Source organism: Patagioenas fasciata, chromosome 1 (assembly GCF_037038585.1).
Source record: "Patagioenas fasciata isolate bPatFas1 chromosome 1, bPatFas1.hap1, whole genome shotgun sequence".
NCBI lineage: Eukaryota > Metazoa > Chordata > Aves > Columbiformes > Columbidae > Patagioenas > Patagioenas fasciata.
In genome coordinates this window covers 42453620-42467920 of record NC_092520.1, presented here as the reverse complement: position 1 = coordinate 42467920, position 14301 = coordinate 42453620, and the positions used below count along the sequence as shown (strand labels likewise).

General features: G+C 37.3%; 1 protein-coding gene across 1 annotated transcript; it reads right to left on the bottom strand.

Annotated features, from left to right (window-relative positions):
- Window positions 1-12455: 12455 nt before the first annotated feature.
- LOC136100429 (uncharacterized) lies at window positions 12456-13154 on the bottom strand. The gene has a single exon (XM_065835514.1). It carries the CDS (start codon window positions 13152-13154, stop codon window positions 12456-12458), a length of 699 nt encoding a protein of 232 aa, XP_065691586.1.
- Between the last annotated feature and the right edge of the window lie 1147 nt (window positions 13155-14301).

Genomic DNA, 14301 nt, shown 5'->3' with positions numbered 1-14301 from the left:
GCTACCTAGATTTGTTGAAGATCAAAGTACAATGCTGCCCTAGTTTGTGTCTGTGACTGAACCAGTATAAATGAGTATCTGTCTTTGCCAAATCTCGTCCTCATAAAATCCATTCAGATCCAAAGGAATGAAGCTACTTTTGTTATTTTTTTTTTTTTTTTCCCCAGAGAACTGTTTCCCTGACAAGAGAGCTTGGACAGTGGTTATGTTTAGCCCCTTGAAGTCCAATTTGTGTTTACGAAGCAGAAAACTGCATCACTTGGAGAATGTGGTCTTTTATGTTTGCAACCATTTTCCACCACTTTTGAGGGCATACTTTATTCTACTCTCATGAAAATCAATGGCTAAGCTCTGTTTATTTCAGTCACTGTGGGATCTGGCCATTAATATGTTAATTTCTTATCTTCTCTTCCAAATTCTACCATCTGCTTTTTCTATTTTTCTGATTTGAATAAAAAATGTGGTTTACAGACATATTTTCAGTTACTAATGCTGTTAGTTTCCTTACACAGGAATGTCTTCAGCTAAACTTTCCAGATGGTATCCAAGATTCAAGCATCTTTTCTTTAGATTCCTCATTTTGAAGTTGTTACTGCATGATAAATATTGAATTAGAATAACAACCTTTCTCAGGTACCAAAATAGCTCACTCTTCTGATCTCATTATTTTCTTCCATTCTTCCTCTAAATCTAATAGCTTTCTGTCCCCGAATTGCAGTGCTTAAAATATCTATGACTCATTAGTTGTAAAAAAATTGTCTTTTTATTCATTAGTAGTAGTGCTTTTTATTGAATGTCCCAGCAGTGGCCCAAGACCATTTAGGTAAAAACCATTATTTCTTCTGTCTAGACAGGAATTAATTTGTAGTTTTGCCCTTTTGCACAGGAATGATGGAGAATTGTTGTCATTTGATGCAATACACAAAAGACTTTTGCACTTTTAATCTACAGATCAGATATTGTCAACATTCCCTTTATGACCAAGGTGGCCACAATTCAGCCAAGTACTCAAACAGATGTTTTTTCTTAATGATGTATAATAATTTCACAGCAATTATAAATGTATTTAAAGTTACATTTGTGTTCCATACATTGGCTTCTGAGGACTTTATTATTTGAATGGAAAGACTTTTCTTATATTTTTCTTTCTTTTAAATAAAACATCAGCAGACTTCACGTTTCCTGATAGAGATATCACACTAAATATAGATCACTAAATTCTGTGTTCAGAAATAAAACCCTTCACTTCCATAACTGATGTGGAATAGCAGTTGGAATCACAGGACCAGAAAAGACTGCATGGCTTATGATATTCAATAACTACAGACATCAATAAAGTAGATGTTTAATTAGAGGTATTTATAGAACATGTATAAATCCCAAAACACAGGTGCATCACTGAACACATCATCAAACACAAACCCCAGACCATATGATCTATTGACTTCGAACTTTCAGTGTCTAGACAATGCAGAAGGTATTGTACATCTAAATCCATGTCCAGACAGCTTAAAATTGTCCATATTTCAATGATACTGAGAATCTGCTCCTGAAATTAATGCCAAAAGTTACTAGATACTCAATGTACCTGTCATCAAAGCTGCATAATTTTTTGCCACCGTATGCTTTTATTGTTCATTACCTGTCATCTCCTTCTCAGATATTTTGATCTTATATGGACTGTTTTTATCCTGTAATACAGGTTTCCTTTCTCTTCCCAGAAATCTTTATGATATATTCTTATACAGGATTAATGCAAAAAAAAAAAACCAAAACCAAAAACCAAAGAAGTTATTTTCATTTTGGTTTCAGTTAAGGAAACAACCTCCCTTCTTCAGAAATGCAATTGCACATTTGCTTGAAGTCTTTTAACAGGAGTATAAGCCCTCTATAGATCACATACTGAGTCTTAAAAATCTTTGAAGCTAGTCAGGCTAAACCATGGTAACTGCTAAAATTTATGCTGAAAATGACGAGTTACAGAATGTCTATTTTTCCGGTCACTTATTCTGTGTCTGGTTTCAAGGTTCTTTTTCAGTTCTAGCAGCTTTTCAGAACACTGAGTATCAGTCAGTCAAGCTCCTTCTTACCTACAAAATGTGTGAAAACATGCATGTAGTAGTGCTGAATAACAACAGTGGATTTTGTCAGCAAATCCTGGCTACAGCTAGACCCTGGTATTTCCATCCTCAACAAGTGCATCTGTGTTAGGCTGTTTTCATGGGTGAATATGCCTTACACCTGTTATCTGTACTCCTACAGTAGGTGTTTGAGCACAAGAGTGGTGCACTCAAGCGATTTCCCTCCTGGTGGAGTCATGTTTAAAGTCACTTCTGGGGCACATCTAGGGCATATCGCCAGCAATGTAAATGCAAGGTCCTCCAGAGCTTAGCCCTTTTGGATGTATCAGTCATTCCTGGGAATGATACAACTGTCACAGACAGCATCCCTGGAAAGCATGCCACATGGACATATCATCCTAGAACTATAATTTATGATGTCATGTCAAGTACTGGTCCTTCCCGCTTGGTAATGTAGCAGTTGGTTATGTAAGCGTAGTAAAAGAGAAGCCAAGCAATACACTGAGAGGTAGGGAGTAGACAGCCTCTTAATCTGCTTTGGAAACCAGAAGAATCACCAAAGTATTAGATATTAAGAGCAATATAAATAACAAATAAGAGCCTTTAAAGGAAGTATATCTTAAGGTTATGTGAAGCAATGAGTTCCTTGCTTCTAAATATCATGGTTGAAGAGCTACTCAGTAATTTTAGTCATTTTATAGTGAGAAGTGTCTTTGTAATAATTGGTAGTAATTTATGAGCAATGTAGATCCACAGATTCTGTACTTAAAAAAGATCACCTTCCCTTGTGTTTTTCATTCATATGAATCATGTTTTTTAACACTTATTTTGCTAGACTAAACTAGACATAGATTTTTACTCTCATGTTGTAAAATAGATTCTCCATTCACCTTCACATCTTCCAGTTCAAACTTGTGCTTCTTGACTATAGGTGAACAGAATCGGATGCAACTACACGTAGACTAAATGCTGTCTACAAAGATAACACTAGAATTTCGATTTTTCAGGTTTTGTTGTTGTTTGTTGGTTGGTTTCTTTTTGTTGTTTTAATTGGAAGTTCTAGAACTTCACTGAGAAAACTGCCCTAGTTTACAGATATCTTATGTACTTGAAATTGCATCACAATTTATGTTATATCAATTTTCAGTGTAAGTTCTTTCTTCCAGAGTCATGATCTGATCTCCACAGTATTGATCAAACTCTTCAACCTTATGTTTTTACATGGATTTCATGACTTATGCCTGGAAACATAGCCAATTATGAAAATATTAAATATTTATTGCAAGTCTGAACCTAAGGAAAAATGCAATCTTACTTTTATTTCAGTAACCTGTATTTAATACCTACCAAAAGTCTATTAATTTCATAATTCTTTTATTAATCCATGGAAAACCTCCAAATTGAAAAATATTTGTAAAAATATATATTATTATATATCAAGATTTTGTATTAACCTTATCTCAGATAAGGTGTCTCTCTGACTCTCTCTCAAAAAAAAATCATGATCTTTAAACTAAAGTAACAGACTTGTCGTTGTCTCAATCTGCCTTATCTTCCTCGAGGTTTGTGGGTTTTTTTTGGTTTTTTTTTTTTTTTTCTGTTCTTCTATTATATTGCTGGGGTATGCTGATGTGTTATTTAATGTTAGTTTTATTAGTAGTATGGATATAGATTTTTCAGACAGACAACACAATCATTACAAGCAGTCCAAACTTCATTCACAGCTCAACTATGATATTCTAATACCCTTTTCTCATGATATTTAGATTACCATTGGTGTTCTATACATCGTTATCCTTATTGAAAACAGAAGCAAAATATGTATTTAGTATGCTGGCAACACCTATAAAATTTCTACCTGTGTCTTTCCCTCCATAGACTCTGGTCAATTTATCTTTTCATCCTCTTTCTGTATATGTCTGTGGAGAATCTTTCTACTCTATTTTCTATTTTCTACTCTATTTTCTTTAGTTCTTCCTTCAAATTTTGCTTTTTGAACTTCTGAGATACAGCTGTCCTATCATAAACTCAAGGAGTCGAAGAACCACAGAACAGCTGAGGTTGGAAGAGACCTCTGGAAGTCACCTGTTTCAACCACCATGCTCGAGCAGGGACACTTAGACCCAGTTGTCAAGGACAATGTCCAGGTGGCTTTTGAATACCTCCGAGGAGGGAGACTCCACAACCTTACAGGGCAACTTGTGTCAGTGCTTGGTCACCCTCACAATAAAATAGTGTTTCCTGATGTTCAGCAGGTACCTCCTCTGTTTCACTTTATCCTCTCACTGGAGACCACTGGACAGGGCCTGGCCCCATCTTCTTTACATCCTTCCTTCAGGTATTTATGTACATTGATAAGATCCTCCTAAGGTGAAGGCTCTGCGTATCTCTAGGATTTACTTATGTCTAAGATAAGCAGTCCCATCTCACTGTCTTTCCTCACAGGAGAGATGGTAGAGTCCCTTCATCATGTTCATGGCCTTTCACTGGAGTCTCTCCAGTATGGCCAGTTCTGCACTGTACTGGGAACCCCAGAACTGAACAGAGTACTTCAGGTACTCTATGTAATCTCTGTCATTTATCTTTTCATCACAGATTATCTATTTTAATATATTTTTGAATTGTTTATTCCTCCTAGTAATCCTGTAAACAGTAAATTCTGTACACATTTAGTGATCTCTGCAAAGACTCTTACACACACTAATGAAGTAAACCTAAGTTAAATGCATCTTGAAACCCCAAACAATATATTACAAGGAGGTCCCAGGTAAAAATTTTTTCCTACTGGGTTGACTGAGAATGGATATCATTCCTGACTCTGAATGAACCCTGCAAAAGCTTAGATGCAGACTGACTTGTAAATGCAGTTGTTTTGTAAACTGTTGAGCACCCATGACTCCTAATAATTTTTTTCTAATGTTTGGATATTAGCTCTTTCATTTAACTTACTAATGATTAAAAACATGAACCAAACCTCAGAAAGACCAGTTTCTGACAGTTAGCTTGTTCATTAAATTGTAAATTAACAATTATTTAGTATAGTACATATTGGAGTGACTGAAATGTTTTATGAGACTCAAGCTTTGATATTTCCACAGTTTTCATTAGGAGAAAAATTCTCTGGACTCTAATTCTCTAATTTGGAAAGTTTCCTGGATTTTTCAGCTTCTGTTTCCCACTACTCAGTTTTATACTATTATTCTCAGACTAATCTTGAACCACCTTACTAAAATCTCTAGGATATACATCATTAATCTGCAGTATACAAATATGATGATTCAGTGTTTTTCTGATGGCTAATGATTATTCTCTTGATAAGCACATTGGGGAATGAACTGGATACCTCTAGACCTAAAGCATGAATTTTTCTGATCTCAATAGTGAAGACAAAAGAGACAATAGACCATATACTCTGTGAATCAAATACTGAGGGAAAATCAATATGCACTGAATACTAGATTGAACTGCAGTTTACTATGAAAATGACCTTCAAGTAAGTGGTATAGAGACCTGATCTAGAGGAAATATCTAATTGCTGTAATGAAGTATGATCTATCACCTACAATTTATTCTAGACCGGTCTGTTAGTCATATTTCACTCTACAGGATTTAAGTCAATCTTAGAATCTGTGTAAACACTGATACCCTCTGTGAGCACAGTATTAGGGCTACCTTAAGTTTTGCTCCAGTCTGCCAATCTGAGGAATCTAATCGTGAATGTCATTGGTTATCAATTTTTTTTTTCCTCTTCTTGTTCCATCCTCACACTCCTCTTTATATATGCAGAGAGACTGAGTATCCTGTGTCTGTTAGATATTTTTCTGATCAACCTACCTCTAACTGTGCAAGAGAACTGTACTTTAAAAATGTCCTGCTCTCACATAGAAAAAGTGTTTCAACCTATCAGCATCCTTAGAGTAAAGCACTCTAAGCACTCTTTTTTCCTATTTTCTCCTTTTTTTTTTTTTTTTTTTTTTTTGTTAATTTAGCTTGCTTCTAAACACCTTTCCTCAGTCAGAAATACTGTTAATATTATGCTTCAGGTAAAGTTACCAGCAAGTGGAAACCCAGTGAAAGCTACACCAGTGTATTTTCCATCTTCCTAAAATCCTGCCTAAGAGCATGCCCTTAATTCGTATGTCTACAAACTCCAGGCTACATTGAGTTGAAGCATATCCAAGGTCTGTAGCTGTAGCGGAGAAACAGAAAATATGTCTCTGGCTTAAAGCATTTTAAAGCTGTACTACTATGCCAAACAAGAGATGTGTATTCCCTTGTACAAAGACTTTGTATATTAGATTTATACATCAATAGTCTTAATTCTATTGGCTTGCAATATTTTGACCATTTTAATAAGCATCAAAGCCTTATTTCAGCACCTAGATCTGCCTCCTGGACCTCCTGTTGATTTTGTGTTTTATTTTATATTACATTTAACATTCCAAATCAACACCATGAAGAGTTTTAAATGACGTTTCTACTTAGTTGAAAATAAATCCCTGAAGCAAATAAAAATGTAGTATTTTCAAAGCTTAGAAATATTTTCTTTCACACAATTAACACAAACTCATATTTTCATAAATTTGCCTTAAGCTTGCACAAACTTTCTTAAAAGACTACTTTGTAGGAGCTAATGTAGAGCTAAACACTTTTCTGCTATGGTAACTTCAACTTTCCCTAACATCTGACAAGAACAGAGGGTCTCTTCCGCAGTGCAGTGAAACACATAGAATTTTTATGCAAAGGAAAATGTTCCTGCTAATCAGCTGATATTCTAGACTCTTCTAGAATTTTTTTTTCATTTTTGGAAGATTATGACTTTCATTAGATTCACTACTGCATGGAAAACATTTGACAGAATTAAGTCCATCCACAGTGGGTACCATGCTGAGAATTCAGTTTGCTCTTCTGCTGCTGAAACCAAGAGGGTATTGACACTGAGTAGCGTGAGGCTAAAACTTGCTAATGTCCATATATACGGTTTTTAGGTAGAGCCCTACTGAGACTGAAGATTTCTTCCCTGCAGCTTCATCTGCTTCAGCATCCTGGTGATGCACTTTTCCTACAAACTTCTTGTAAGATGCCTACCATTCCAAAGGTCAGTCAATCCAGTGATGATCTCGGTAGGTGTAATGCATTCTTTAGCTCTCAGGGTGATGGATGTGATACAACTTCCATGACATGCCACTAGTGTCCCGAGTGACAAGCTTTTATTCTTTAGTTAATTTGCATGTGAGATAGGAGAGGGCAGCTCATCTCCTCCCTCTGCTCACTCCTCATGCTAATTAAGGAGATTGTTCCTGAAGTGAGCAGGTGGTCCCAAAAGTGAGTCAGCTGGTCTCAGAAGTGAGTCGGTTGGTCCTGTAGGGGTAGCTGGTGACTCGTGATTTTCCCCTTGCTGGTCAGTGACTACTCTGTGGCCCTACTTTTGTGCAAGCCCAGTTAAGGCCTTTATCTCAAAGGTTGGTGCTTTCATTTCACAAAGAATGGATAGGCCTCAAGGAAGAGATACCCTCCTGCCTCTGCAGCATTATCTTTTTCTCCCTGCCAGAAGTTGCAAAACCAGTTGTTTAAGGCATAACAAGGTGCATATCATGTCCATCACACAGACCAGGATACCCTTAGCCGCCTATGCTGCAAGATCACACTGCCATTTCCTGTTCACTTAGTGTTTGTCAGTGCCACCAGGTCCTTTACAAAGCTGCTTTCCAGGTGATTAGCAACAAGCATTTACTATTACATGAGGTTATTTCTCTACATGAATTTCCCTAGAGAAATGTACATTTCATTTTGCTGAACTTCATTAGACTCTCCTTGGCCCAAATCACCAGCCTGTCCTTCTGAATGGCATCATATCCATTGGGTGTATCAGCCACTCCTCCTATTTTTATGTCATCTACAAACTTGCTGAGGGTGCATACCACCCCATTGTCTGGGTCATTAATGAAGATGTTAAACAGTATTGGCACCAATATTGATCCCTGACACACATTGTTGGTGATGGCCTCCAACAAGACTTAATTCTGCTGACACCACCACAAGAGCTTCAGCACTACGCAATAGTCAGTGTATGGCTGCTTATATAACTTCAGCTGAAGCTCTATCATCACTCCTAATGCCACAGTGGTGTTTAATTTTTCACAACAAATAAACAGCTAAATAAAAATACTGTGAAACACTGTTAATCATACTTGAAGTATCTAATTACACACAATAATTTTGTAATGTTTTAAACATAATGTATTTATAGAATAATTAATTTATTCATCTGTAAGTAAATTCAATCATATTAATGCTATAAAGACAAATTAAAGTACTGCATTTCTTCATCTTATAAATATCCAAACCCTGAGTTGAAATAACCCCTAATGTAATTAGAAGTAAATGCAGCATTTTCCAGAAGTAACAATACCATCACTAGCACATAATATTGCCAAGTTATTATCATAGTCCCTAATTCTGAGTAAACACATAATAAAATTCCAAGAGAACCAAGGGAAGCAAAAGATTAGAGAAAGCAGCCTGGGGAGAGCAGCCTCATGTATTTCAATAGAGGCTGAAATATATCAGAATATCAGACTATCAGAATATATGAAGGTGTAACAAGTTACCATAGGAGAAAGCAGTGGTTGTCCATCAGCTGCTCATCACACTGAAGAACAAAGGTAGAGACTTTCTCCTGCATGACAGCAAACTGTCTTATGTGCATAAGTGTTCTCTTCTTACATGCCCCATCTGACAGCCAAAGCATAGGCTATCACATAAATTATATGTGAACCAGGGCTGTCTAACATGCATGAATCTCATGTTTAACTCAGAATATGTCTTAACTATCCAAACTTACTGCCCTGCTTCCTTGTCCAGAAAACAATTTTTGATTCTGCACAGAAATTTTAAAATTCTTTCCACTGCAGTCACAAACTCCTTCCTGTGGGAATTATTTCTTAGGATTTCCTACTGCAGGGCAAAAAACCCCACAAAACTGTGAACTGTTGAGCTTTGCAAATTGTAGTTAGAAGCATTGTTTGATAAATCAGTTGCACAGTTGCACTTCAGCTCTGAGTGGGCAGAATAGGAGAAAAGGGGAGGTGAAAAATGGTAGCTGGAATTTGAATGGCACAGAAATGCTAATTATAAATTCAGTATGGAATAAAAGGGCATAATCAAAATGTACACGCATATGTATTTTTTATGTAGCTGCATGAGTTATCTGACACAAGGTCCAGGCTCAGAAACAGGACCATTCACTCATACTGGTGGTATAACAAACTGGCTACAGGAACACTGTACTGGGTGTAACTGCTAGGCTGGCTGGAAAGTCAATAGCTTCAGGATGGACCTCTGTGAAGGAGGTTCTGAGATGTTCTGGGCCAGTCACAGCTGGATTTGGTGGCTTCTGACACTGCTGTAGATACCTCATCTTGCACCAAAACTGCAGCAGGGCAGGGAAGCCTCCAATGCCTTGATCCACACCTGTGTAGGAAGGAACAGCAGTTACTGGAGGCACGACAAAATGAAGGAGAAAATGCCTCCAGAGAAATGAAGGGGACAGGTGGAAGAAGACATCATCGAGGACACAGCTGGAGCTGCACTATTGTAAAGAAACACCCTATGCTAGAGAAGGTACCTCTGAGAGACTGCAGACTGCAGGCAACACACATCAGGGCAGAGACCGGCAAGGGACTACAGCTGTAAGTAATCCATGCATACAAATGGGGAAGAAGCAAGGTCCAGCAGAAAGAAAACATTACTCACTGACCCCACCCTCATGTATGGCTACAAGAATTGGAGAAGAAGAAGTACAATGTGAGATGAGAACAAGGGAGGTTGAGATGTAGAAGGAGGAGTTCTCAAGCTGAGCACAAGGAGGAAAGGTACTTCCTTGTAAATTTATGCTTTGTTTTGGTTCATTTCTTTTCAATAAGTGAAAAAAAATGAAAATTTTGTATTAATTAGCATTACATTCAGTCAAATTCCACAACTTGAGACCATTTTGCTCACAACATCTGCCAAACCATACCTGGGGATCCTGGCCAACCATGCACACTGCAGAGGAGAGAAATCTGGAAACAGCTACAAGGCTGTTGCTGAAATTACTCCTGAACTGGCAGAAAGACAAACTATTCCATTCATTAACAGACTTTGGGGCCAATATACTCTCTACCAGTGAGGCAGGACTTGTCATAGGTGGAACCAGAAATTAGTAATGTGAAGCATCAGGCAGTAGAATCATCCAAGAACATGTGAAGTAACATGAGGCTGCGAAACAGGGGTGCCAAACTAATTTTCATCGGGGGCCACGTCTGCCTCGTGGTTGTCTTCAAAGGGCTGAACGTAATTTTTGTGTTGTATAAATGTAGGAGTAGTTACATTTATACATTCCTAAAATTACGTTCAGCCCTCTGAAGGCAACCACGAGGCTGATGTGGCCCCCGATGAAAATTAGTTTGACATTCCTGCTGTAGAAAATAAAACACTGCAGACCTACATGGGTTGATGATCTGGTAACATCTGATTTGTCCAACACTAGATGGATGAACCAAGCAGGGGAACCAGGCAAATATGAGATATTGTTTTTCCCCCATTCTGATGTAACCTTGCCTAATGTTTTCCTTCTAAGGTAACTTGAAATCTGTCCCTGCTTTCAGGGAATGACCAGTTGACCTCTAGAGGTCACATCCCACCTAAGTCATTCTATGATCATACAACGTTTCAAATTTTTTAGATCACAACATATTCAACAATTATTATATGATATTTACGTAGTAATGTGATTTAGCCTGCATCCAGAAAAAGGTTCATGTACTGAACCATAGTTCACTGTATATCTCTTCTTAGCTCTCTCTGACCATGAAGATCTGTGTGACAGATGTCTGTCAAGAACGCTTCCAACATGCAAAGTATCCGAATCAAGAGAAGGGGTATAAATCCAAACCTTTAAACTGAAGACAAGATACATCAGAGCTCTAATTGGGAAATCATCTGTACAAGAAAAAAACTCTTTATGTTTCTTCAGGATAATATGCCTTCCAAATTGCATCAGATTTATCACACTAGATGTCCACAAGTACATCACTGTGCTCAGCTTTCAAAAACCTCTCTGGCCTTTATATTAAGAGTTTAATATTCAGCAAAAGAAAAGAAATATTACCTAGTTTGTCTCAGGTGTTAACTACACATGACTTCGCTCCACTGCCTGCAATATCGCTTCTCTTTGAGATTTTGGAGCCATGACTAGAGAAATTCCTTTTCTAGAACTTTTGTTTCTACACTAACAAATATTCTGGATTGTACTGAATTTTGTTGGTAACTTGATTTCCTGGGAGAACAGGAAATATCTTCCAGAGACCTGGACCCAAGGACAAGTTTCAAATATTCATTTGTGGCAATCTGCTTGTAGGTATGTGCAGCTAGAGTGGACTAACCAGATCCACACAGCGAGTTCTTGTCCCTGATTTCCTATGCACACCAGGTAATCTTAATGTGCTGTTTTTATTCTGGTGTGGTTTTCCAGTTCCAGGATATTGAAATAATATCTTTCCACACCACAAGGGCGGTGTTTTTATCATATGATAGTAAACTTTTGGTTTATGGGTACTGGAATGTGACACAAACGCATGTGCAGGTGTCCAAGGGTACAAAGCCTACAAGGCTGACGGAATGTCAGCTTTTAGGAGTAATTGTGCATACCTATAGCCTTGGAAATTGTCTGCTGGAGCTGCATAAAGCAGAAATAGTGGAAAGTAGCACTGGTTCAGGAAGACTGCATTCAAGCTTGCTTCCGAATCTTCTTTGTTTAGTAACACAGACGTATTGAATTTTTCTCTCAAACCTCATGTTAAACTGGATCTTCGAATTAAAAACTCTGAGGCAAATGATTCATTAACATTCTGAAAATGTTTCACACCAACTACTTTCAGAAACATTGTTTTACTGGTTAAGTCTAGACGTAAAATTGGAAGTCTGATGAAGTCTTACTTATATATGACTTTAGTGTTTATTATCAAGATACATTTTCTATGAATATATTCCAGTATTCTATAATAAAAAAATTGTGTTAATCTAAACTTCGAATACTGTAACAAGACACTTATTTTCTGTGGTATTCAATACCTCAATAAAGCAGACATCTGCAGCTATGCATTGTATTGCCAACAGTAATTTATTAGGCTTCAGGGATTCAAGATACCAACACACATGTTCCAGCAGTTTCCAACTTTGTAGGTTTTTGCACTAAGCCTAACAGACTGCTTTATGGCTCAGGTTATCCATTACTTGCTGCTGATATTCTGTAATGAAGATGAGGCCATAATATCTGACTAACAATGAAAATTCCTGTATTTGTAAACTCTTTACTAATCCTGCTAAATCCCCCTAAGCATCTGATTCTTTACTTATACTGTTTTCTTCTTCCTCTTGAAGCATCTTTTGCCATTCATGGAGGACTTTGTGCTCTTCTTGAAGGGCTTCCTCCTGACTTTGTAGGGCCTTTTTCTCATCTTGAAGGGCCTTGTTCTCCTCTTGAAGGGCACGTTTCTCCTCATGGAGGGCATGTTTTTCCTCATGAAGAGCTTTCTCCTCTTCCTGAATGGCTTTGTCATCTTTTTGAAGAGCTTTAAGCTGTTCCTTGAAGGCCTTGTTTTCCTCCCATAAAGCTAAAATCTCTTGCTGAAGAGCTTTTTCCTCCATCGCAAATGCTCTTTCTTGTGTTTTGAGAGCCTTAATCTCTTCTCTGAGGGCTTTATTTTGTTGTTGGAGGGCCTTTTGCTGTTTCTCAAGGTGCTTTGTTTCCTCCTCTGGAGAGTCCCTATGCTTCCTTTGAAGGACTTTATTTTGTTCCCAAAGGACTTTGTTCTCTCTTTGGATACTTTCATTCTCCTTATAATAGGCTTTGTTCTCCATACGAAAAGCTCTGTTCTTTTGCTGAAGGTTTTGATTCTCTTCTCGAAGGGACTGATTCTCCTTCCAAAGTGCGTGGCTAAGTCGTGTCGTGCGAGGGGAGGTGACAGATGCAGGCAGCAGCGACAAATCGCTGATGTCCCTTGAGGGATCTTTTTTCTTTAAGCCAGCCATTTTGTCACTTAGCTGCACCACTCAGGGGCTGTGTTGTGGTCTAGCTGGGTGATTCCATCTTCCATATTCACTAGTCATGGAAATGAGAATAGAGGTTAAGGGCCCATAAGACTCTATTCAGAATAAAATACAAATAAATAAATAAATAAATAAATGTTACACTAAATGTGAAATAAAAATAATGGCAAAATAATTTGACAAGCATTGTAGATTTTTGTGTGTGCTGAAATACATACAGCACATTAAATTTCACAAGACTGAGCTAATTATAATGAAGAAAAACTTTGACAGTCTTTCTCATGGACATATGCATTCATGGAGAAATCCAGATCATTAACACGTATCTTTAGTTGTAAATTTCTTTGCTTTTCTTTTTTACTTTTTTTTTTTTTTACTATGTCATTAAGCATTTATTTTTCTAAAACTGTTACCTTTGTCACCTTACTTACACTCAAATTTGTTGTTAATGCTGTTTCTATTATAACTATCTTGATCTCGGCCAGGGACAACCCTGAATTTGAGCTTACCTTGTCTTTCAGAGAAATAAAAACCAAAAAAATGTACATATAAAACGACAAAAAATATCTATAACCCCTTAAGAGATAGACCTGATGAGCTCCTCTCTTCAGACTCGATTCTATAGCTGAGATAAGGGGCAATTAAACACTTTTTGTTGTTGTTCATTCCCTATTCTATCCTTCTGGGAGAATGTTACATTGTTCAGATTGGAGTAAAAGTACAGGCTAAGTAGGATGTTTAGGAGCCTAATTTCTATACGCAGGACAACGTTGTAATATCAGGCATGTTTTGGATATATGCCTGGTGTTTTCTAGGAAACTCTGAAAAATTAGTCACTGTGCCACTTTACTATATAATTCATATATACAGTGAAATACATATACATATGTGTGTATACATATATATATAATGAAGAAATTACCAGATGTTCAGAGAAACTACATTATATCTGTGGAGCATCCACTAGGAAATGGTTGAGAGAGTTGGCATTCAGCATGGAGAAGAGAGGCTTTGGGGAGAACTTATTGCAGCCTTTCAATATTAAAAGGAGCCTATAAGAAAGGTAAGGACAGACTTTTTAGCAGACCCGGTTGTGACAGGACAAGGGGTAGTGGTTTTAAACTAAAAG

Coding starts and splice junctions, on each gene's coding strand:
- LOC136100429 (XM_065835514.1), bottom strand. CDS start 13,154: ATGGCTGGCTTAAAGAAAAAAGATCCCTCAAGGGACATCAGCGATTTG.